The sequence below is a fragment of the Trichoderma reesei genome (assembly GCF_000167675.1).
Source record: "Trichoderma reesei QM6a unplaced genomic scaffold TRIREscaffold_37, whole genome shotgun sequence".
Taxonomy (NCBI): Eukaryota; Fungi; Ascomycota; class Sordariomycetes; order Hypocreales; family Hypocreaceae; genus Trichoderma; species Trichoderma reesei.
The window spans coordinates 22,214-42,855 of record NW_006711184.1 but is presented as its reverse complement, the minus strand read 5'-3'; the positions used below and the strand labels follow the sequence as shown (position 1 = coordinate 42,855).

The following is a 20,642-nucleotide window of genomic DNA, read 5'->3' as shown; positions in this document are numbered from 1 at the left end:
CATTAACTATATACCTCGGTATCTTATAGTTAGACTCGAGGTGATGATAACAAGCTACCTACCTATTTATAGCAAGCATCGTTTGCGGGAACTGGCTCCGCTGAATTAACTCTAGAAAAAAAGGTTGACGATCAATCCCATGTATTCGGGGTTCGGGCTTTTCGTTGCCAATTATAGCATCCTTGGCGTCCCTTGGAGGATCCTTGGAACAAGAGCTGATAATGAGTGAGTAGTAAGACGGAGGTTGAAAATCTCTCCGATGTCGTTCTTTAGTGCTGCTTACCTGAAGGTGCATCAGGAGGTACATAAGGTACTGACTTACATGATTGTACATGATGCTCCCTGTGATACACGCCGTCTTCTGTTATTACTGTTACATAGGCAACTCCATTCACCAGGGCTGTATTACACACGACCTTGCATGCATGTCCAGCGACGTGTCTCTGCTGCATATGCCACCAATTACTTACCCGGCCCTGGATGCCTGCTGGCGCTGTGACGCTGTAACGCTGTTGCTGGGAGGGATCCAATGACACCCGACTTGCATTCTCGGGCTCGGGCTTGTGCAAGTCCACCAACCAGGGACTTCATCTCTCTACATGTACCTAGGTAGGTAGGTATGTATAAGAATGAGGCTTGATGTTGTCTCTTTCTTTCTCTCGGTGGCCTCTCTCTGGCTTGGTCTACTTGTCAATATCTTGCCAAGGAGTTGAGCCGCACTTGGTAGCTGTTAGGGTTTCCTGCAATTACTACTGTAGGTATAACCATTCTACGTTCTGGCGCCGGAGATTCGTACAACCTTCAATGCCTTGTACGCCGTCTATACTGAACAGCGTTGAGGGAATGCCTGTGCTGGGCCAATCCTTGTAAGCAGTAATAAATATATATATATATACATACATACAGTTGTCTCGATGCCTGCCAAGCCGGAAGCCGAACGAGAACAAGACACGTCTGTGCCATCAAGAACAGCCTGCAGCATGGCGAGGGGGGTTTCAGTCGCATTGCATCTGATGTTACACTGGCTGGCTGCTTTGGTGGTGCTCCTACGATTATTGAGGAAGTAGTATTGGGTAGGTACTGCCTTGGGCACTCGAGGTAGTACCGTCTCAGCAGCAGTGACACCGCCTGTACCTGTACCTGTACCTGTACCTGTACCTACCTGTACCTGATAGTGTGTTGTTATCTATCGTCCGTGTCCCTTTCTTTGTATTACATACCTAGGTACTTACTTGTATTATCTTTTGCATGGCTTTGGATACCTAGTTGTTGAGTGTTGAGGCCATCTTGTTCCTCATGATGCTCCAATCGTTCAGGCGTTTGCTAAGGCGGTACCGCAGCTGGCGTGCATTTCTCCAGGCACCGGCTCGTACCTGGCTAGCCGCGCCCCACCCGATCTCTAATTGATTTGAGTGCTTGATTAGGTACCTACCTACCTACTTAGTAACTACCTAGGTACCTACCAGGTAGGGAGGTATTAGTACCTACCTTACGAGGGGGGGCGATTGATTCCTTGCAACTTTTGTACTCCGTCAAGAGGCTCTTCTGGACGAGTTGAAGCACAATCCCTCCTCCACCCTTCTCCCACCACCGTACAGGTACTACTAATGTGATGGCAAAACCCCCCCAGACTGGTGCGTTGCAATAAGTACCATCAACTGCCTCTCAAGGTATTACTACGACGAGCACGAGCATTATTACTACGGTACAGCTTCGTGCCATCGTTACCGCTGCTGCTGACTGACATCTCGCTCTTTTTGCTGGCTTCTGCTTCGCCAGATTAACCCCCCACCTTTGGTCGCCACTGCATGTGGGAATCCGGTGCTTGAGGAGGTGCGAGAGTGAGGCGACAAACGGCTCGGAGAGCGTCTGGCTGCGTTGCCGCAAAAGGAGAGACAAGAGAGAGAGGAGATAAGAAAGAGAGAGGATAGAGAGGGGAGATAGAGAGAGGAAAGAAAGGAGCAAAGACACAGAATCAAAGACGGCGAATGGCCGTTTGTCGGGCGACACGCCTTGCTGGAGACGATTCCATTTTCATCTCGGTCCGGCGCGGCGCCAACCTCATCGCGACAGCCACAGGAGACGAGCCTTGACGTGCCCTTTTGGCTGTGCCAGCATTCCTGGAGACGAGGCTTGAGAGAAGACGAGCGTGGGCGACTGAGATCGAGCCAAGAGAAGAGAAGAGAGGCCGAGACTCTCACGCAACGAGAAATCGACGGCATCGTCTGCGTCTCGCTTGATCTTCCACACCCGGCTCATCATCACCATCATCATCATCATCATCATCATCATCATCATCATCATCCGCAGACTCCGTATCGACAATGGTCTACTGCGGCAAGCCCTCCAAGGGCTGCTCCAACTGCCGCGAGCGCAAGATCCGGGTAGGTTTGAACACTGCTCACAGCCTTTGCCCTCAACCCCATCTCCCCCCCCAATCTCCTTCATTCTCCTCTCCCGGCCTTGCACCATTGCAACAAAGCTCTTGTGGCGTTTTCCCCCTCTGCTTACGCTCGCTGCTCCTCCGCCGGCTTGTAGTGCGATCAGAAGGACCCCGGCTGCGGCCAGTGCACCAAGCGCCAGATCGAATGCCCGGGCTATCGCAACATCGTCGATCTCATGTTCCGCGACGAGAGCAACCATGTGATCAAAAAGGCCACCGCCGCGAGGCCGCGCATCAAGAAGCTGAAACAGGGCGTCCGGGCCGCTCCGAGGCTAGGCGCGGCGCCTCTTGAACCGCCACCGCTGCCGCTGTCGCCGCCATCGCCATCGCCATCGCCGTCGGCATCATCATCCTCATCATCATCGTCGTCGTCGTTGTTGTCGTCGTCCGGCGCCCTGGTGCTGCGCGACACCCAGCGGCCGTCAAGCACGCTGAGCTCGTTCAAGTCCCGGCCCGCCAAGTCGTCACCGCTGCTGTCGGTGTTGCTGGCCGGAGCTCGGGAGGGCGAAGACGGGGGTCGGTATGGCTACGAGTCCCGGCAGACCAACGCCTATCAGTACGAGTACGACGACGAGGGCGACTACCACGACTACGACGGCACCTTTGATTTTGGCGACGAGGACACCGACCTGGTGCACATCCCTTATGCGCCGTCCATCTCTCTCCAGGAGCGCGGCACTGCCTTCTTCTTCTCGCGCTATGTCGCCACCGACCATGGCTGCTACCAGAACTACGACTTCATCTACGACATCTGGAAGCCGCCCAGCATGAGGCGGCCCAAGGGGCGCGGCGCCGCTCCGCTCAAGAGAACAGACGCCCTCATCTCCGCCGGCATGACCGCCGTCGGGCTGGTTGGCCTCTCCAAGATCACGGGTGACCGGGAGACAATGGTGCGAGCCCAGCAGAGCTACGGCACCGCTCTGCAGCTGGCCAACGCTGCCCTCCGGAACCCGGGCGAGGCCGTCGAGGACAGCACCATGCTCGGCGTCCTCATCCTCGGCACCTACGAGTTCATCTCGGGACACACCCCGCAGACGTTGCACGCCTGGCAGGAACACATCAACGGCGCCGCCACGCTGGCCACCATGCGCGGGAAAGCTCAGTTCCAGACAAAGGCCGGCGTCAGGATGTTCCTCATGCTGTGCCATTCCGTCCTCATCAGCTGCATCCAGAGCGGCCTGCCCATGCCCAAGTCCATTGTCGACCTGCGCAACGAGCTGCGGCATGTCACGGACAGCAAGCGGCCGGCATGGCGTGTCATCGACCCTCTGTACAGGGCCCTTCAGATCCGCCACGACATCAAGCACAGGCGCATCACCGGCGTGGACGAAATCGTCGGCAGCCTGGTCGAGATTGAGGACGACTTTGAGAAGCTCATCAACGAGCTGCCGCCGTCGTGGCGCTACCAGAACGTCAAGCTGACCAAGTCGAATCCCGCCATCATGGGCCGTACGTGCCACGTCTATCCCGGCCTGACCCAGGCCACGGCTTGGAACGCTGTGCGCACCATGCGGATGCTCGTCCAGGAGACGATCCTGGAGCAGCTGTGCCACAGCGTCGACGACCCGACGACCCTCCCCATGCACCACCAGCTGCTGCTGGTCAAGGCCATGAGGATGCTGCGCATGCTCGGCGAGGCTGTCGTCGGGAGCGTCCCCCAGCACTTTGGCATCGTGAGCTCCCGAGACATCAAGTACAGCAAGGCCAAGGGGGAGCAGCCGACGGTGACGGCCCGGAACCAGTCGTCGACGCTGCTGACGGCGCCCCTCCTGCCGCCGCAAGCCTCTGACAGAGACGAGAGCAAGTCCCCTGTCCCCGCCTGGCCGCGGGAGAGCGTGGCCACGCGGCCGACGCTGCTCGACCCCACGCAGTCGGAGCTGGGCAACGGGCGAGGCTGCGACTCGGAGAGGTTCCTGACCCTGGCCACGGCGAGCAACACCATCATCTGGCCGCTCTACACGCTGGGCCTGTCGTCATCGTGCACGCACGAGATGAGCGCCTACATTGTCGACAGGCTCATGACCATTTACCGGGAGACGGGGCTGGAGCAGGCCAGGGTGGTGGCGGGCATGATGCAGAACAAGGTCGAGACGTTGACGTGGGCTAGCATCCCGACAACTCGGCTGCCGTCGTTGCCGGACGATGCCTTGCCGCTTGTTGTGTAGGGAGTTTTTTTTTTCTTTTCTTTTACCTTCTCATCCACTTTAGGGAAGAGTTGGCCGCTTTTGGTTTATCTTTGTGAACGATTTTCTTTTCTATTTACATATTTGATGGTCCTCTTCTTCTTTTCTGTCTTTTGCTTTCGTTTTCGTTTCCCTATCAAGATGAAGAATGCTGACACGAGGCGCGTTGCTTTTGAATGCTCTCCTCTTTTCACTGATTTATAGCGACGACATGATAGATTATATCTACTTCCCTAACCTTGCTATTTCTATCCTCTTACTAGTTGTTTGGCCATGACTTCCTTTTGCCCCCCCCCCCCCCCCCCCCCCTTCCTTTATGTCCGTAGCCTTTTCTTTGGATATAGGTAGCCAAGAAAATTTGTATTACATTATCATCATGATGCTTGTATCTCAGAGAGACCAACAGTTCCGCTGTTGCTGTTGTGCAGTTTCAAGTCGTTTCCTATGCTCTTCTTGTCTTGCATCCTTCACCAGCTGTCAAAGTTTCCAAATCCGCCTGCCTTCATCTTCTTGCGCGGCTGCGCCTCCCACGTGTCGACCTCGTCCGCATCACCATCTGCCCCCGCTCTGCCGCCATTGCCCCTTGTTGACCCCTGATCCAACAAGGCGCTCGCATCGAGATACTTGCCCACGCTGCTCTTGGCCCCGTCGGCCTTGCCATCCAAGGTGCCGTCCCCGCGCAGCCTCTTGCCCGTCCACGTCGTCCTGTCGTCTTCCGTGCCGCCCTGCCGCCGAATCTCCTCGCGCCGCCGCTCCTGGCGCTCCTGCTCCTGCTTCTGGGCCTGGAACTCGGCAAACGGGTCGACGAAGACGACGACGTCCTTGATGACGATTTTGTTGAGCGGCCGGTTGGAGCCGTCGGTGGGGACGGCCTCCATCTTGGACAGGACGTCGTGGCCCGAGGCGACGCGGCCAAAGATTGTGTGCTTGCGGTCGAGGTGCGGCGTTGGCTTGTAGGTGATGAAGAATTGGGACGAATTTGTGTTTTTGCCCTTGTTTGCCATGGAGACTGCGTGATGATGTATTTAGCATTGAAACCAAAAGCGATATACGGATGGATGGGGGGGTGAGGGAATGAAGGATATAGCAACGTACCAACTCCGCGAGCATCATGCGTCAGGGGCCCGTCAAACTCGTCGTCAAAGTTCTTGCCCCAGATGCTCGTGCCCCCCTTGCCGGTGCCCGTGGGATCGCCGCCCTGGATCATAAAGTTGGGAATGTTGCGGTGAAAGGCCACGCCCTTGTAATAGCCCGTCTGCGCGAGCCGGACAAAGTTCCAGACCGCCTTGGGGGCCGTCTCGGTGTGCAGCTCAATCGTCAGGTTGCCCAGGTTGGTCTCTATCCTGGCGTAGCCCTTGGTCTTGACGCGCCGCGGCTTGAGCATGAACTCTTCGTCCGTCAGGAGCGCCCTCTCGCCACTCGTCTCGGGGGTCAGGCCCGTGCTGGTGAAGCTGGCTGCGGCCCTGCCGGTCGTGTACGCCGCGGCGTTGGCGGCGAGTTTCCTGTCTTGTATCGGGGCGTGTCGGACCGCGGCCGAGGAGGTGCCTTGCTTGGACTTCTCGAGCGCCCCCGAGCTCTTGTTGACGTCGCCGCCGGCTTCCCTCGCCTTGCGCGCCTTTTCCACGGCGGCCTTGGCCTTGAGCACCTTGTCGCCCATGCTGCCCAGCGCGCCGGCGTTGATGTTACCCGCCTTGCGCTCCTCCTCCTGCTCCTTTGTAAGCTGCGCCTGCCCGCCGTCCTGCAGGTACTTGAACGTGTCGAGGTTCCGGCTCGCCATGTTCTGGGGGTCCTGGATGGTGATGATGTCGGCGCGCGTAAAGGGCTGGTCGTCGACGAGGTCCTGCCACATCTTGGCCTTGATGTTCATGCGCTCGACCGTGTCCCAGGCGAAGACGTTGGCGTAGCTGCCGTGCCGGATGGCGACAATGTGCGTGTTGTCGGTGAAGACCTTGTACGTGACGGGGTCGATGAGGTCGCCCTTGCCGTCGCTCATGCCGACGCCCAGCGAGTCGGACTCGGCGTTGCGCGCAAAGTTGAGGCGGATCAGGTCCTTCTTGTGCAAGGGCTCGGCGTTGACCGGGTTCTGGCCCGGGTGCTTGTCGAGCCAGGCGTCAATGACCTCGACGTCGAAGACGGTGCCGTCGGGGGTGCAGACGGGGTTCTTGAAGGGCTGGAGGGAGGCGGCGCAGAAGTTGAAGGGGAGGCGGCGGAAGGGGATCTCGGACTTCGAGGCGCGTGAGCCGGCTCCGGCGCCGACGCTGGCGGAGTAGGCGTCTGACGAGGACCATTCGGAATGGGTAATCTGTGGGATGTCAGTCGATCAGGCAGTCAATCGGTGGACGAGGGGAGCGCATCGCGTGGGAGGACAGAGAGGTTGGACTCACGTAGAGCTTGTCGGTTCCTTTACCCATGGCTGCTGCTAAAGGGACGAGAAGAGGGACGATGAATCAGAAAAGTGGGAAGAAGCAATTGAAGAAGAGAAGAGAGCTGAGAAATCAGAATGACAATGCGCCCGTAGTAGAGAGACAAGCTGTGTATATGGAAAAGGGGGTATCTATCGAATCATGGTCTTGTATGTTGTAAAGGTAAGTAGGTATTGATGTATGAATCTTGCAAGCAGAAATGACGATGCTCTCTGGACAGGACCAATTCCTTATCGCTTATCAGCCGCCGCCGCCACGGTACCCGCCAGCTACTCGCAGCCACCGAGACACCGAGACGCACCCCTGCCGAAAGCTACTTTAGCGGGCAACGTAAGTGGCCTTACGTACCACCGAATGGCTTGCAGCTCCAGGTACTCCGTGCGCGCGCCAATGCCGGAAGCTGCCACCTCGACAGGTCCAGCGCCTGTATCCCGTCCGTTGCCGCTGAGCGTTGCACTGAGTTCAACCGCTGAACCGCTGGAGGCGTCACCACCAGCTGCTTCAGCTTCCTCTTCTGCCACTTCACCCTTAACCTTGTGCTCCTCTGCCTGGCGACTCGACAACAGACGGGGTCTCTCGTCATCTTACGCTCTATTCTCATTTTGCCATTCCGTCTTCTCTGCGAGAGGAACTCGAAATATTCGCATCTCCTGCTGTCTCAAAATCCGACGACTGCAAATCCCCCCCCGGACCAGCAGCAACATCGATCTGCTCTCAACCTGCGCGCCTCGCTCTGCTCTGCTTTGCTCTGCTCTACTCTGCTCTGGTGCCGCGCAATTCAGTCGCCGAATGAGCTCTCAACCACTCCGACAAACAATAGGCTGACGCTGATCCGATCCGATCCCCCGCCATCGTCAAGCAGCTTCTGCTCTCTTGGATCCTTGCGATCATCCACCCACGACCACCGACTGCGAACCCCCCTGGTGCTTGCCCCGATCTGCCGCCAACATGAGGGCTCTTCTCGGGCTTCTCGCCCTGGGCATGTCGCTCTACGGCGCCCGGGCACTCGAAGTTCCCATGGTATGCGCCCCAGAGGGCGGACGTCTGTCGAAGAGACAAAGGGAGGGCATTGGCTGATTGTTTCTTTGCTCTCTAGAACGAAAAAGAAGACTCGCGCCAGTACTGCACAGGTTTGCTTGCCTCATGCTCCCATGGTTCTCAACCAGAGACTGACAAGCGGCATAGGAATGTACAGCCGCACGTCTTGGGGCGGCCCCGTTGATCCGTTTATCCTCGTCAAGTTCCTCAACGACACCGCCGCTCAGGGCGACGACCCCATTGCGAGCCTGGTGATTTTCGAATGGAGAGACAGCGAGTTCATTGGCATCCCAGATCCAGATATCCAAGCCACGGTAAGGATTGCCCTCCCTCCCACGACCCGACTAGATCGACAACCACCTACACAAAAAGCACCTGGCTTGTCCTTGAATGCTAAAGAATACTTAGCGACTTGCGCTCTGCGACGACGGCATGATCAAGCAGGGCATCTGCAACTCGACTAACAAAGGCGAATTTGTCCTGGCCTCGAATGCGACGGAAAAGTCCCACACGTTGATCCTGAGCAAGGCGGTCCATCTCAACAACCCGACCCCGATCAACTACCCCATCAAGAAGACTGGCTACTACTGCGTCATCACCGAGGGCTTCAACATTGAAAAGTACAACGCCGTCGTGGAGTTCCGAAATGCCTATGGCGAGCTGCCGGCAACCCAGATACCGAAACTTCCTTTCTACGGCGGAATGTCCATTCTCTACGCCTTGGTGACCGTCTATTGGGCCTTTCTCTACTACCAACATCGGCATGACATCCGTGAGTCCCAGTCCCCAATCATTCCTGGGGGGTAGGGCTTCCGAACTAACTAAAATTGCTACAGTTGCGGTGCAAAATTACATAACAGCTATTCTCATCTTCTTGGCTATTGAAATGCTCCTGACATGGGGTTTCTACGGTATGCGGAAATCGATACAAATAGCACGGCAGGCCCGTAGCATACTAACAGTTGCGCAGATTACCAGAATCATCACGGAACGGCCAATGTCGGGAGTAAGGTCTACCTCATCGTCGTTGCGATCCTCAATGCGGCCCGAAACTCGTTCTCCTTCTTCCTGCTCCTCATCGTCTGCATGGGCTATGGCGTTGTCAAGCCCACCCTTGGCCGCACAATGATCTACGTCAGATGGCTTGCTGCTGCGCACTTTGTGTTTGGTATTGTCTATGCAGTTACGAGCTTGCTGGTATCACCAGAAAGTGCTGGTAAGTTGACGTCGTCATGCCTTCGTCCTCCGTGTACTAAGACAGATCAACAGGGCCATTTGTTCTCCTGATTGTCCTTCCGCTGGCCGGAACTCTGACGGCCTTTTATGTCTGGACGCTTAACTCGCTCAGCTTCACACTTAAGGATCTGCGTGAGCGAAAGCAGCACGTCAAAGAAGGCATGTACAAGAAGCTGTGGTGGGCCATCCTCATCAGCGTCTTGGTCATCTTTGCCTTCTTCTTCTTCAACAGCATCACCTTTGCGTCGGTCAACGATCCCGACTTCGTCCCCTTTCACTGGAAGACCAGGTGGTTCATCCTGGACGGCTGGCTCAACATTGTCTACTTTGCAGACGTTGCCTGGGTCGCCTACATCTGGCGTCCCACGGCCAACAATCGCCGCTTTGCCATGAGTGACGAGATTGCGCAGGATGACGACGGCAACTTTGAAATTGGCGACATTGGCATGCCCGACGACTCGGACGACGAAGAGGCGCAGATTGGCAATAACAAGCCCGCTGCCAACTATGGACAGGAGAGTGGCTTGACAGGCGCTGGGCTGGCCCAGCCGGGCTCTAGCAGGCCTGCTCCCAGTGGCGCGCAGTCACAGGCAACCGCTCGTGGTGGCCCGCGAGAGTCTCTGGACGGCGAGACGATCTTTGCGGTGGGCGAAGACGGCGACAAGGCATCGGACAGCGAGGCCGAGAGCGAGGCGGATAGCAATGACGAGGACGCCAAGCTTGTCAACAAGAAGCGGTAATGGACTGGAGGTGATTGAGCTGGTTAATAGCACGCTTGACTGTGGGAGGCAACGGGATAGGCCGCTCGGCGTTTATGAACCGGGCTTCTTCTTTCTTCTTTAACGGTGTTTTTTTTTTGTGTAAAATAGAAGAATCATTAAGGGCTATGGGGAAACTCCTCGAGAAACACGTCAGAATTTCGAGGGTGTAGTGAGCTGTACTGATGTGTTGATGCCAGTCGATTATTGCACCCTTGTGCATTCACCAGTAAAGGGGCACAAATTTTTCCAATGACCCCAGACATGAGAGGTAATCCCCGAGCAACAGCACCAACTGAGCCAGTACGTGGTATCAAGTTTCGATAGACTCTTATATTACAGGCTAGTTTTGACTATTCACTTTTTTCTATACAAGCAAGCCGTTGCTCTCAGGCCCGCATCATGCCCTCAAGCTTCCGTCACATCACCGCCAAACCCAACTGGTCGTCGACGGCCGTCATTCTCAGGCAAGATGGCGAGCACCTTGTACACCTTGCCCATACCATTGGGCCCACGATCGACGAGACGCTTCCACGCCTTTTCAATGTCCGTCGCCTTGGCGGGGGTGACGCCAGGAGCCTTGGTCAAGGCCTCGGCACGCTCGCGAATGCCCATGAGCATGAGAAAGTCGGCCTGGGTGACGGGCCCATGAACCTCGACGCCGTCGCTGGCGAGGGTGGCGGCCTCGGCAATGGCGTGGAAGTCGACGTCGGCGCTGAGGTCGACGAGTCCGGGGGCGGAAAAGGGGCTGACGAGGCGGTGGTGGCGGATGCCGCGGAGGGAGTTGACGGGGACGGTGTCGGCGGTGCCGTAGTCGAGGATGAGGGCGGCGCCGGAGGGGCGGGCCTTTGGGTGGGCGGGGGAGCCGCCGATGCGGGCGGCGAAGTCGGCGGCGTAGAGGGAGGCGTCGGGGCAGATTTCGATGAGGGCGCCGTTGGGGGAGGTGTCCCTGAGGCGGCGGTAGCGGGGGGAGGATTCGGGGAGGTAGCGGGAGTGGCGGGTGGTGGAGGAGGAGAGGACGAGCTGGAATTCGGGAGGGGGCTCATCGTCGTTGTTGTTGTGGTGGGATTTGGGGGTGTGGGATGTTGTTGTTGTTGTTGTTGTTGGGTTGGGGGGCGCGATGGAGACCATCATTTCGCGCCATTCCATGGGGGGCGTTGAGGATGATGCTGTTTGTGTTGTTGTTGTTGTTGTGGTGGTGATGTCTGGTTGGGAAGAGGGAGAGGGTTTTGACGTTGTTGCCGGGGCGGATTGGAAGATGTGGATGGGGAGGGCGTCGAAGAATTCGTGGGCCACGATAAAGGGGGTCTTGTCGGACTCTATGCCGTATAATGGGAGAGGGTGCAATGGTAAGCCATGTTGTCTATGCAGTTGAACTGACGATGTGAATAAGGAGAAAGGATTACAGTGGTACTCACCAATGGGAATAGACTTGATGGTCTCGGTCCAGACGATGGGAATTGAGCCGTACTTGCTGGGGCTGTGGCATCCGGCATTGGACTCGGTGGAGGGAGCATCAGGGCCGCACAGGAGCTTCTTTTGCGTCTCGCGCAGCTCGCGGCTGGCTTCGACCATGAAGACGTTTTCAATGCTGCTGGCCATGGCCGGGAAGCGCTGTATAGTCTATGGAGAAAGACGTTTCAGCATAAGGAAGGGAGTATGAACAAGTTTTTTATGAAAGATGGTCAAGGCCTTACCCGAAGCATGTCGTCCATGAGCGTTCCTCGACCGGGGCCAACTTCGATGAGCTGGACGCCCTTGCTAGGCCTGCCCTGGCTGATCCACTCGGCGATGAACCAGATGCCGAGCAGCTCTCCAAAGATTTGGGAGATTTCCGGCGAAGTGACAAAGTCCCCCTTGGTGCCGAACTGATCACGGCCTTGGCCCACGGCACCGGTGTAGTAGCCTCCCAGGTCGCCGGTCAGGCACATGCGCATGTAGCTGGCCACGGGGACGGAGCCGGTGGTCTGAGGGGGAGAAAGCAGTGTTAGCGGGTGATGTTGAGATGATGATGAGGGTCTCAAGTCAGGGGCTTGTAAAGGGGGACATTGTTGGTTTCTTACGGAGATGGCTTCATGGAGCTGCTTGGCCAGCGGGGTGGACCATTTTCTCTCTTCGACGCGACGAGGCTGCGTTGACGAGAAGCATCTTGAGGCTGTCCTTGGTAGCCTTGATGTATAGAAAGGACGTGTATGTGAGTGGCATGATGGTGTCTGCAGGATAGAGGCCACCAGCCGTCGTCTTGTGAGATGAGCGGCTCCTCTGGGGATGGAGGCCGAAGCGGCAACGGCGGGCCTCATTGCGGCGTCTGCCAGGGTTCAGCGAAGACTTGATCTGCTCTACTGCTGCTTCAGTCAATGCTCGAATGAAGGCGTTGGTTGTATCATGACAAGACGAGGTGGGCAGCAAACACAAGTGAGTGCTTTGAGTGAGTGTCTGTCTTGTCGCGGGCTTGAGTGTTGAAGCCAGAGCCAATTTTTTCCCCCGGGGCGCGGCGTCATTTGTTAGGCTCAGCGTGTGCTGTGCTAGGCGGTACTAACAGCAGCTCTAGGTGCCCGTAGTAGGTGCTGAAGCTTGTAGACGTACAGCTATTAGAGCTGCCTGAATTTTTTTTGGTAGAGCTCAAGACTATGCCTGGGCTGGTTAGAGGCGACGATAAGATAAAGCTCTCTCATTATGCCACCTGAGGTGAATTACACGAGGTGCATGTACTGTAGAACGGATGGAATGGAGTGGACAAGAGGGTAGAGTAATACGACGAGACTACTATGTTGGCTTTGGCATCAATGACCAGAAAGGCAGAAGGTGAGGTGTGAAGAAGAAGAAGAAGCAGTTCAACAAGGCGATTGTGGATGTGATATCTTCAAGAGACGCTGTGCTTTTGTGTTTTCCACTCTACTGACTACCTCAGCAGTAGTACTTACCATCTGCCAGCGCATAATGAGGCGCAAGACTTTTTACAGCGAGCGGGATGAACAATGAGTGGAAATCACCGTCAGCAAAACAAAGGTAAAAATCCTCCAGAGCATATGCCGATATGAAAAGAGACCAATCAATACAAGCGTAAATAAGACATCTGCAGCTCTGTCGAGAGAAGCAAGCAAGATGGAGGGAGAGAGAGAGAGAGTCGCCTCCTATTTGAACTGCCGGGCGGACTCGGATGGTTTGCCGTGCTGCGGCCGGAATGCGGCCTGAATGCAAGGGAGAATGCCGAATTCCAACGGCGCAAATTGAACAACAAGAGAGCAGCATTCCCAGTAATAGATCTCATGAAGTAATCAAAGATCTGACGTTGGTTGAGACGCGGCGCAATGACGAATTTTGGGTTATCCTCGCGATGGCGCTGAACTCATTCTGACTGCGCAGAAAAGGCCAGGCCAGGCATGGCGCGGAGTCGCAGAGGATGACTTGCAGCTCGGCCTGCATGAGATGTCCTGATGCTCAAGATGGGTGGCTATATAAAGCACAGGACAGGACAGGACAGGACGAGTCCCTGCTACTATGACCTATCAGGATATTCTCCAGTCGCACACACGGGGCTTCACAGTCAGCACAGCATCCCATCCCCAGCGCTGTGCTCGCACAAGAATTGGCACTTGTTACAAGCCTATGGCATTCGTACATACGATACGGGTTGGAGTTCCAACAAAAGCAGCTCGTCAGCAGCGCACACCATCCCATCGATCCACTGCATCGCCACAGTGCCACCTGGAGCGCTGCTCCTCGTATGGAAGTGCGGGTATGGCTTGCTGATGGCGCTCGTACCCTCTGTTACGGGCAGCCACACAACCGGCCGCTGAGCAGCTAACACAGTCTACTTTCCGCCGGCTCGGATACGGGTGTGGCATGCACACCATCACTCGGAGGGGGAGCAGAAATACGAAGCACCAGCCCTGACACGAGGACGCTGGGCAGGAAAAAGGTAAAACTAAGTCGTCGAATCAGATGCTCCGGACTAGTATTCTCAGGAGTGCCCTCTTTACCGAGCAGTAACTTTTGTTGGTTAGCATTCAGGTCAAAAGTCATTGTCGTTCATCTGGTCATGCTTCCATCACAGCCTCGCCATCTGCTTCCATTCGAGTCTCTGCCTCTTCTCTCACCCCATAAGGTAATATAATGCACCCATGTACAGTAAACACCAGCAAGTACCTCCAAGTACTCCCGTCTTGCCGTAAGCAGGCGCTCAAAGGATCGAACGATACTTGCAGCTTGCCCGCCATCCCCATACATTGCGCAAGTATCCCCCCGCCGCCTCCTCCCCTGCTCGCTCCGGCAGCGGGCGAGATTCCAGTGTTATTTATACCTACGCTACGCCTGATCCGGCAAGGGCTCACCAACATTACCCCTGTCTAGAACAGTTAGCGCTAGTCCTAGGTAAGCCATGATGCGGTGCGTGGCCTATTCTGGGCCTGGGAACCACGAGGTACTTGCGCAAAGTCACTCCGTACACGCTCGTACACGGGCTCAGCAGAAGGAAATCTCGGGATTTCTGCACCTCCTCGTCTGTCTCCTTTTCTCGCTGCTTCTCTTTTTTTTCCAGTCCTTCTCAGCAGCATCTCCGGTTTCCATCGCCGTCGCCCCTCACCAGCAGCCGCCTGTTTTGCGCTTCATTCGTCGTCCCTCGCTTTTTTTGTCCGTGGCTTCTCTCTCCTCGTCCGTCTCGCCTCTCCTGACGGCTCCGACACTCGCTTCCTCTCTGCTGCTGCTGCTGCTGCTCTGATTTTCCCGTCCATCTGCCAACGATCCGACCCGCTCGTGGTACAGCCACAAGGCCATCTTTGCCCTGTTCCGCCGAGGCGGCGCTTGCCATTGTCTTTGTTCAACCACCGCGGCTTCGATCTACTTCTGTTGCGAGCAAACACAAGTTTCTTTTTTTGACTATCAAGATCCTTCATTGAGCCGGAAGTGGGTGGCTCCAGTACCCAGCTTGCTTTCCGGTTCTTGATACTGTTTACATCGGCATCATCTTTGCGTGTTGCTTGTGTTTTTGTTATCATTTTATTTTCTCAAAATCAACAGTCATATATTTTGTCGACGAAATGCGTCCTACTGCGACATTGATGCGCCTGGCCCTGTGCCTCTCCTCCGCTGCGCCGCTGGTATCAGCCTGGCCCGGCTGGCTGCCCGAGCTGGACGCGCTCGTTGTCCGTGCGGACAAGGGTATGTCATGATGCGATGAATGCGGCATGTGCCAATGCCGTGGATGAGCCTGTATTGACTGCTCTGACAGAGGGAAACACTGCGGAGCCCACGCTGCCGGGCAACACGGCCAAGCCGACCCCGACCGACGCGCCGGCATCCTCCCAAACCGGCGACAGCTCTGACGACAAGACTACCAAGAAGGGCGCGAGCAAGACGACGGACAAGGATGACAAAAAGACAACCTCCGCTAAGAAGGGATCAAAAACGACGGATCACAAGCAATTCGACCCCGAGTCCCCTCCGGGAAGCGTCGTGATGCAGACGCCCGGCATCTTCGACCGAAGCGCCGCCCTGTACAAGATTGGCGACTACATCACCTGGGGATGGAACTACACCAACCTGCTGGGGACCCCCACCGCCGTCGACGTCCTCATAAGCTGCTCGACGGCCTCGGAGACCTGGACGCTGACCTCCAACATGACGTTCAAGAAGTCTGTCGCATACACCTGGGACAGCAGCGTCCAGGAGACGTCGGTCGAGTCGCCCCTCCCCGTCGCCATGTACACGCTCATCATCAAGGACTCGGACGCGGCCATCAGCGATGTCCCGGATGCCGGCTACCTGGGCACCTTTAGCAGCTTCACCTTTGGCCTCTACACGCCTCAGCCCTACGTGCCGTTCCCCGAATGGAGGTGCGACGCTTGCAACGCGGCCCTGTCCAAGTTTGACCACCAGGTTCTGGGCTTTGCCATAACCATGGGACTGGTGACGGTGCTCAGCTTCACCTGGTTCGTGTCTGGCCTGGACCTCAACTGATCAGGCCAGGACCTCGAGCCGAATTCTGCCTGGACCTCGGACTGTATCAGGCCACCTGCCGTTGCAATAGTACCTGGTTCAGCTCTTTGCATATGAAGCTTTTGGAGATGGGAGGAAATTCATTACAAGGCGATAATCACGGGTCATTTCCAAAGGGGGGGGCGTTTTGTTCATTCTGTTGGGAGTTTGTTTGCTTCACCTTGTTCTGGTCGTTTGATTGCGCGTGTGCATGCTTGGATAAACAAGGGGGAGGAGCATTAAAGTTACTTGGACGACTCTTTTCACGATGGACCAAATCAAATGAAGAAGACAAGAAAAAATAGGTAGCTACAAGTTGTAATGACGTATACTTTTAATGGGTCTTGGGCTGGATCCTGATGAACATTTGCACTGCTTCACATTGGGGGAGTGTGGCCTGGCATTGGTCTGAGGAATGACACGTGAAGAGGTGAATCGCCGCTTGTAGACGATGTTGTCTTGCGCCTAGCTCGTGTGCAAAGGCTGCGTCTATTATCTTGGTAGCTTGACAAAACTGGCTCTATATATATACAAAGTCGAGAGATGAAGAGATTCGGATTGCTTCAAAGCAGACGGCATGACCAGATAGTCTCTGATGTAATTAGATGGTCTTTGGTGTAATGGCAACAGAATCCCAAGTTGCTACTACTATGGCAAACACGCTCCAGCCCCATTCAGACCATGCGCAAACTGAAGCCGGCCCCCCTCTCCTCCTTGTCCCTCCCCTGAAAGATGCCGCTAAAGTCGACATCGCCCAGGGCCACGGCCTGGCCGCGCACAGGGGCGTCGGGCTCGTGCCGGCGGCGGCGCTCCTGGCCGGCCTTGCTGGGGAAGGTGGGGAAGAGGCTCTCGGGCTTTGGTTTCGGGTCCTGGCGGAAGTACTCGTGATCGAGCATCTGGGCGGCGGACGGCCGCCTGTCCGGGTCGAGGGACAGCAGGCTGTTGAGCAGGGAGGCGCCGGCGGCGGTGAGGTTGGGGAAGCGGGCGCGGATGACGGAGCCCGAGGCCTGCGGGGGCGTGTGCTTGGGGAGGCGGAGGGAGCGGGCGTTGGGGAGGCGGCGGAACGAGGGCCAGGAGTCGTCGGTGGGGACGCCGCAGAGCTCAAAGACTTTGGAGATTTGGTCGACCTCGTTGGAGCCCTGGAGGAGGGGCTCGCGGGTGATGAGCTCGCCCATGATGCAGCCGACGGACCACATGTCGACGGCGGCGCCGTAGTCGCGGGCGCCGAGGAGGAGCTCCGGGGCGCGGTACCAGAGGGTGACGACGAGCTGGGTGAGCTTGGGGCGGGGGTCGCCGACGAGGCGGGCCATGCCGAAGTCGGCGATCTTGAGGAGGCCGCGGTTGCTGAGGAGGAGGTTGGACGTCTTGAGGTCGCGGTGCAGGATGTAGTGCTGGTGCAGGTAGGAGACGCCCGCGGTGAGCTGGAGGAGCAGGCGCTTGACTTCGGAGGAGAGGAAGGGCTCGGGCATGTCCTGGAGGATGCTCTTGAGGTCGTGTTCGACGAATTCGAGGACGAGGAAGATGGAGCTGGATGTTGTTTGAAAAGACACACGGGGTTAGCAACAATGGGGTTCCAGCGTCTGATCAGGCATTTTGTCTGTCTCTCTGTCTGTCTGTCTGTCTGTCTTACTTGTCTGGTTTGGAGAGGTCGTTGCCGACGACAACCTCCTCCATGGCAACGACGTTGCGGTGCCGGCACTTTTTGAGAATCTGAATCTCGCGCAGGCCCGTCACGGGCAGGCCGTTGGGGTCGCCGGGCTCGAGCTTGAGGCGCTTGAGGGCGACGACCCTGCCCGAGGCGATTTCGGTTGCGCGCGCGACGAAGCCGTACGTGCCCTCCTCGATGTCGTTGAGCTTGTCGTAGTGGTCGACGCTGCGGCAGGGCTTCCAGGTGCCGACGTCGAAGCGGAGAAGGGCGGAGGAGGAACTTGAAGAGGGAGTAATGGTGTCGTTGGTGTTGGAGGGCTCGGGGGTGAGTTTGCGGCGTTTCGAGGGCCGTGATGATGATGATGATGATGGTGGTGGTGGTGGTACTGCTGAAGCATCTTGGTTATTATCGTCGCCGTCGTCGTCGTTGGCCTCTGCGGTTCGTGGTGTCGCTGAAGAGGCGGCCAGGAGTGCTTGTTTCTTCTGTTCCTCCTCTTGCAGCTTCTGCGCCTTCTTGCGCCGCTTCTCTTCCTTTTCCTTCTTGAGCCTTGCTTCAAACTCGGCGTCTTCTGCGGTGTTGGCCCATCTTGACTTTGGTTTGCTGGACATGTTTATTGGTTGCAGATCGGGTGTGTTGCAGCTTGTCTGTTGCTTCTTTCGTGCCAATGGAGGTTGTGACTCGATGAATGCTGGTGGTATCGGCCAATCTTGAGCGTCAATGGATCGTTGGTGAAGCTCCGGGTTGTTTGGTTAGGTGAAGCAATCAAGATTGACTGCCTGACTGACTGACTCGTCCGGGTGCTGAAGAGCTGCCAGCTCCCTGTAAAATAGAGCGGGTCCGCTTTATCGGGCGGCTTATCTGGTACAGAGTACGGCTGGGATCAAACAATTACATGTGCAAGCGTCTGGGGTTGCGGGGGATTGGAGCTTTGAATAGCTTCACTCCATGTATTCTTCATCTTCAGATCGATATCAACCATCATCAAGACTCTTCTGGTGCTAGCTAACAACGGCCATTTGATTTTCTTCAGCCTTCTAGTTTCTTTAATTCGGATGGTACGGCTCCTTTACTTCTCTATGGCTTCACTTTATGAGATATGATATGCATCACTTGCTCTCCCTGCTCGCCTTCTTTTGCCTTGCCATCTCCCTCCGCTCCTCCACGAGACTCGCCATCTTCGTCCCAATCTCGCTCCCCAACTCGCTGAACCCTTTAATCACTCCGTCAACATCGCCATCGCCCATCTCCTGATCCATCTTAAACTTGCCCTCCATCCTCTCAATCTTGACCTCGAAGCCGACAATGGCCTTCTTCTTCAGGTTCACATACGCAGCCGGCGCGTCAGACACCTGCCACGGCTTCGGCCGCGGTCCCTCTCCCGTGTAGCCCATGGTGAAAGTCTCGTTGAAGCTTGACAGGTCGCCAATCTGCGAGTCGAGAAAGTCCGCCGTGTCCTCTGCGTTTGTGTCGATGTAGAACGTCGCCTTGCCGTATACCTGGACGGCGGCATAGTTCCAGGTGGGGACGACCTTGCCCGTCGCCGGCTTGGTGGCCGTGTAGAACTTGGGCGTGACGTAGTGCTGGACGGAGGAGGTGAACATGATGAGGACGTCTTGCTGTAGAGTCGTAGGGTTGCTGTCGCCTGCGGCCTGGCGCTGCTTGATGTCGTCGATGATGGCCTTGGCCTGCGGGTTGGCGCGGGCCATGTGTGCCCTTAGCCGGCCGAGCTCTGTCTCGCTGGATTCATTGTCGATGTCGAGGATGAAGGGGATGTGGCTGGACTGGAGAAAGGGGTAAGTCGAGGAGGCGATGGCCGTGGTGAAGAGGCCGAGGGGGTTCTCGCGGATCAGCTGCCGCAGGACGCGGAGGTCTGTTTCGACGTGGTCGCTGCGGAGATACATTTTTTTCAGAGCTGAGAATGCTGTCACGGAGCCTTTTCTTTTTCTTCTTCGTTCTTCACCTGGTTGTCGCCGACAAGCAGATGCTCGCTGATGTAGCTGATGTAGAGGACGAAGGCTTGTAAGACCGTTGGACTGTAAGACTGTGTGGCTCTTATGTATAACACGCGTGGTTCTTCCAGATTTGACACCTTCTGACTTGATGTTTCTGGCAAGATAGATCCTGTACTTTATATACCTACCTATATATTAACAGCAATTGACAATCATCCAATGCTTCTTCCAATCTGGGGTAATGATTCACAAGTCGACGGCAAGCCTCGCATCCCCTCCACGGTGGAGCTCGCTCGTTTATACTCGGCTCAGTTAGTCGCCTTTTCTGCATCTCCGTAAACGGGATTGCCCTGCACTTGATTGGACGAAGCCTCCTCGCGGGCAATATTGCCGTTAAGAGGTTCGACTCACTGGTGTTCACATTGGGTATTACTACATATAAGGTAATACTCGTAGTCCGTTCACAGCAAGATGGTTCATGAAAGTTGGGAGTATGGTCTGTTTTCCAATGGGAGTATCATACGTGATGCGTGCTAACCTAGCTATGGTACTCATCATCATCCTTACTACCGCCACACAATGGACTATCTGGTCATACCGTCTGCTGTGTAGCAATCCCAATCTCTTCCTCTCTCGACATTGGATATACGTTATGTGTTACCACCTAGTAAATTACGGGAGCGATGGTAGAAGTCCGTGGCCTAAGCCTGGGAATTGAAACCGAATCATTCCTAGGCTAATTCGAACAAACTCCTGTCTGAGTGGTGTATCTTTCCATAGACCGCACCATTATCATCTTCACCATATGTTGTAAGTATGACTGCAAGTACATAAACTCACTGCAGATCAAGATAGTCCATGCCGTTGTGGCATCAATAGGTATGAGGCTGAATCAAAATTCATGGTGTCACTGTTGAATCTTTTCTACCTGAATTGGTTACTTTTGTGTTTCCAGATTGGTGGCGCCTCTCGCTGTTCCGTCGTC

At 56.0% G+C, this 20,642-nt stretch overlaps 8 protein-coding genes across 8 annotated transcripts; 3 read left to right on the top strand and 5 right to left on the bottom strand.

Moving 5' to 3' along the window:
* Nucleotides 1-171: 171 nt before the first annotated feature.
* On the bottom strand, nucleotides 172-1,250 carry TRIREDRAFT_112338 (uncharacterized protein; the record flags this gene model as incomplete). The annotated part of the gene is made up of 6 exons (XM_006969635.1): nucleotides 172-215; nucleotides 284-313; nucleotides 471-605; nucleotides 797-863; nucleotides 905-1,162; nucleotides 1,233-1,250. 6 exons carry the CDS (start codon nucleotides 1,248-1,250, stop codon nucleotides 172-174), a joined length of 552 nt encoding a protein of 183 aa, XP_006969697.1.
* A 1,074-nt stretch (nucleotides 1,251-2,324) lies between these two features.
* TRIREDRAFT_70547 (uncharacterized protein) lies at nucleotides 2,325-4,608 on the top strand (the record flags this gene model as incomplete). The annotated part of the gene is made up of 3 exons (XM_006969651.1): nucleotides 2,325-2,384; nucleotides 2,539-2,922; nucleotides 3,064-4,608. 3 exons carry the CDS (start codon nucleotides 2,325-2,327, stop codon nucleotides 4,606-4,608), a joined length of 1,989 nt encoding a protein of 662 aa, XP_006969713.1.
* Nucleotides 4,609-5,035: 427 nt separating this feature from the next.
* Nucleotides 5,036-7,150, bottom strand: TRIREDRAFT_124174 (uncharacterized protein). Its single transcript, XM_006969634.1, has 3 exons — nucleotides 7,011-7,150; nucleotides 5,722-6,928; nucleotides 5,036-5,635 (listed from the first exon to the last, which is right to left on the bottom strand). The coding sequence occupies exons 1-3, from the start codon at nucleotides 7,035-7,037 to the stop codon at nucleotides 5,094-5,096; spliced, it is 1,776 nt and encodes a 591-aa protein (XP_006969696.1). The 5' UTR covers nucleotides 7,038-7,150; the 3' UTR covers nucleotides 5,036-5,093.
* Nucleotides 7,151-7,997: 847 nt separating this feature from the next.
* On the top strand, nucleotides 7,998-10,063 carry TRIREDRAFT_5979 (uncharacterized protein; the record flags this gene model as incomplete). Its single annotated transcript, XM_006969622.1, has 7 exons — nucleotides 7,998-8,069; nucleotides 8,146-8,179; nucleotides 8,235-8,401; nucleotides 8,496-8,859; nucleotides 8,948-8,998; nucleotides 9,058-9,303; nucleotides 9,357-10,063. The coding sequence occupies 7 exons, from the start codon at nucleotides 7,998-8,000 to the stop codon at nucleotides 10,061-10,063; spliced, it is 1,641 nt and encodes a 546-aa protein (XP_006969684.1).
* A 516-nt stretch (nucleotides 10,064-10,579) lies between these two features.
* On the bottom strand, nucleotides 10,580-12,195 carry TRIREDRAFT_38833 (uncharacterized protein; the record flags this gene model as incomplete). Its single annotated transcript, XM_006969626.1, has 4 exons — nucleotides 10,580-11,400; nucleotides 11,500-11,704; nucleotides 11,779-12,048; nucleotides 12,145-12,195. Coding segments are annotated over 4 exons (1,347 nt in total), but the record flags the coding sequence as incomplete, so codon positions are not given.
* Nucleotides 12,196-14,638: 2,443 nt separating this feature from the next.
* On the top strand, nucleotides 14,639-16,345 carry TRIREDRAFT_124173 (uncharacterized protein). Its single transcript, XM_006969650.1, has 2 exons — nucleotides 14,639-15,241; nucleotides 15,312-16,345. The coding sequence occupies exons 1-2, from the start codon at nucleotides 15,121-15,123 to the stop codon at nucleotides 16,037-16,039; spliced, it is 849 nt and encodes a 282-aa protein (XP_006969712.1). The 5' UTR covers nucleotides 14,639-15,120; the 3' UTR covers nucleotides 16,040-16,345.
* A 386-nt stretch (nucleotides 16,346-16,731) lies between these two features.
* Nucleotides 16,732-18,431, bottom strand: TRIREDRAFT_124172 (protein kinase; the record flags this gene model as incomplete). Its single annotated transcript, XM_006969633.1, has 3 exons — nucleotides 18,092-18,431; nucleotides 17,688-18,022; nucleotides 16,732-17,584 (listed from the first exon to the last, which is right to left on the bottom strand). The coding sequence occupies exons 1-3, from the start codon at nucleotides 18,311-18,313 to the stop codon at nucleotides 16,732-16,734; spliced, it is 1,410 nt and encodes a 469-aa protein (XP_006969695.1). The 5' UTR covers nucleotides 18,314-18,431.
* A 380-nt stretch (nucleotides 18,432-18,811) lies between these two features.
* On the bottom strand, nucleotides 18,812-19,606 carry TRIREDRAFT_112330 (uncharacterized protein; the record flags this gene model as incomplete). Its single annotated transcript, XM_006969632.1, has 1 exon — nucleotides 18,812-19,606. One exon carries the CDS (start codon nucleotides 19,604-19,606, stop codon nucleotides 18,812-18,814), a length of 795 nt encoding a protein of 264 aa, XP_006969694.1.
* Between the last annotated feature and the right edge of the window lie 1,036 nt (nucleotides 19,607-20,642).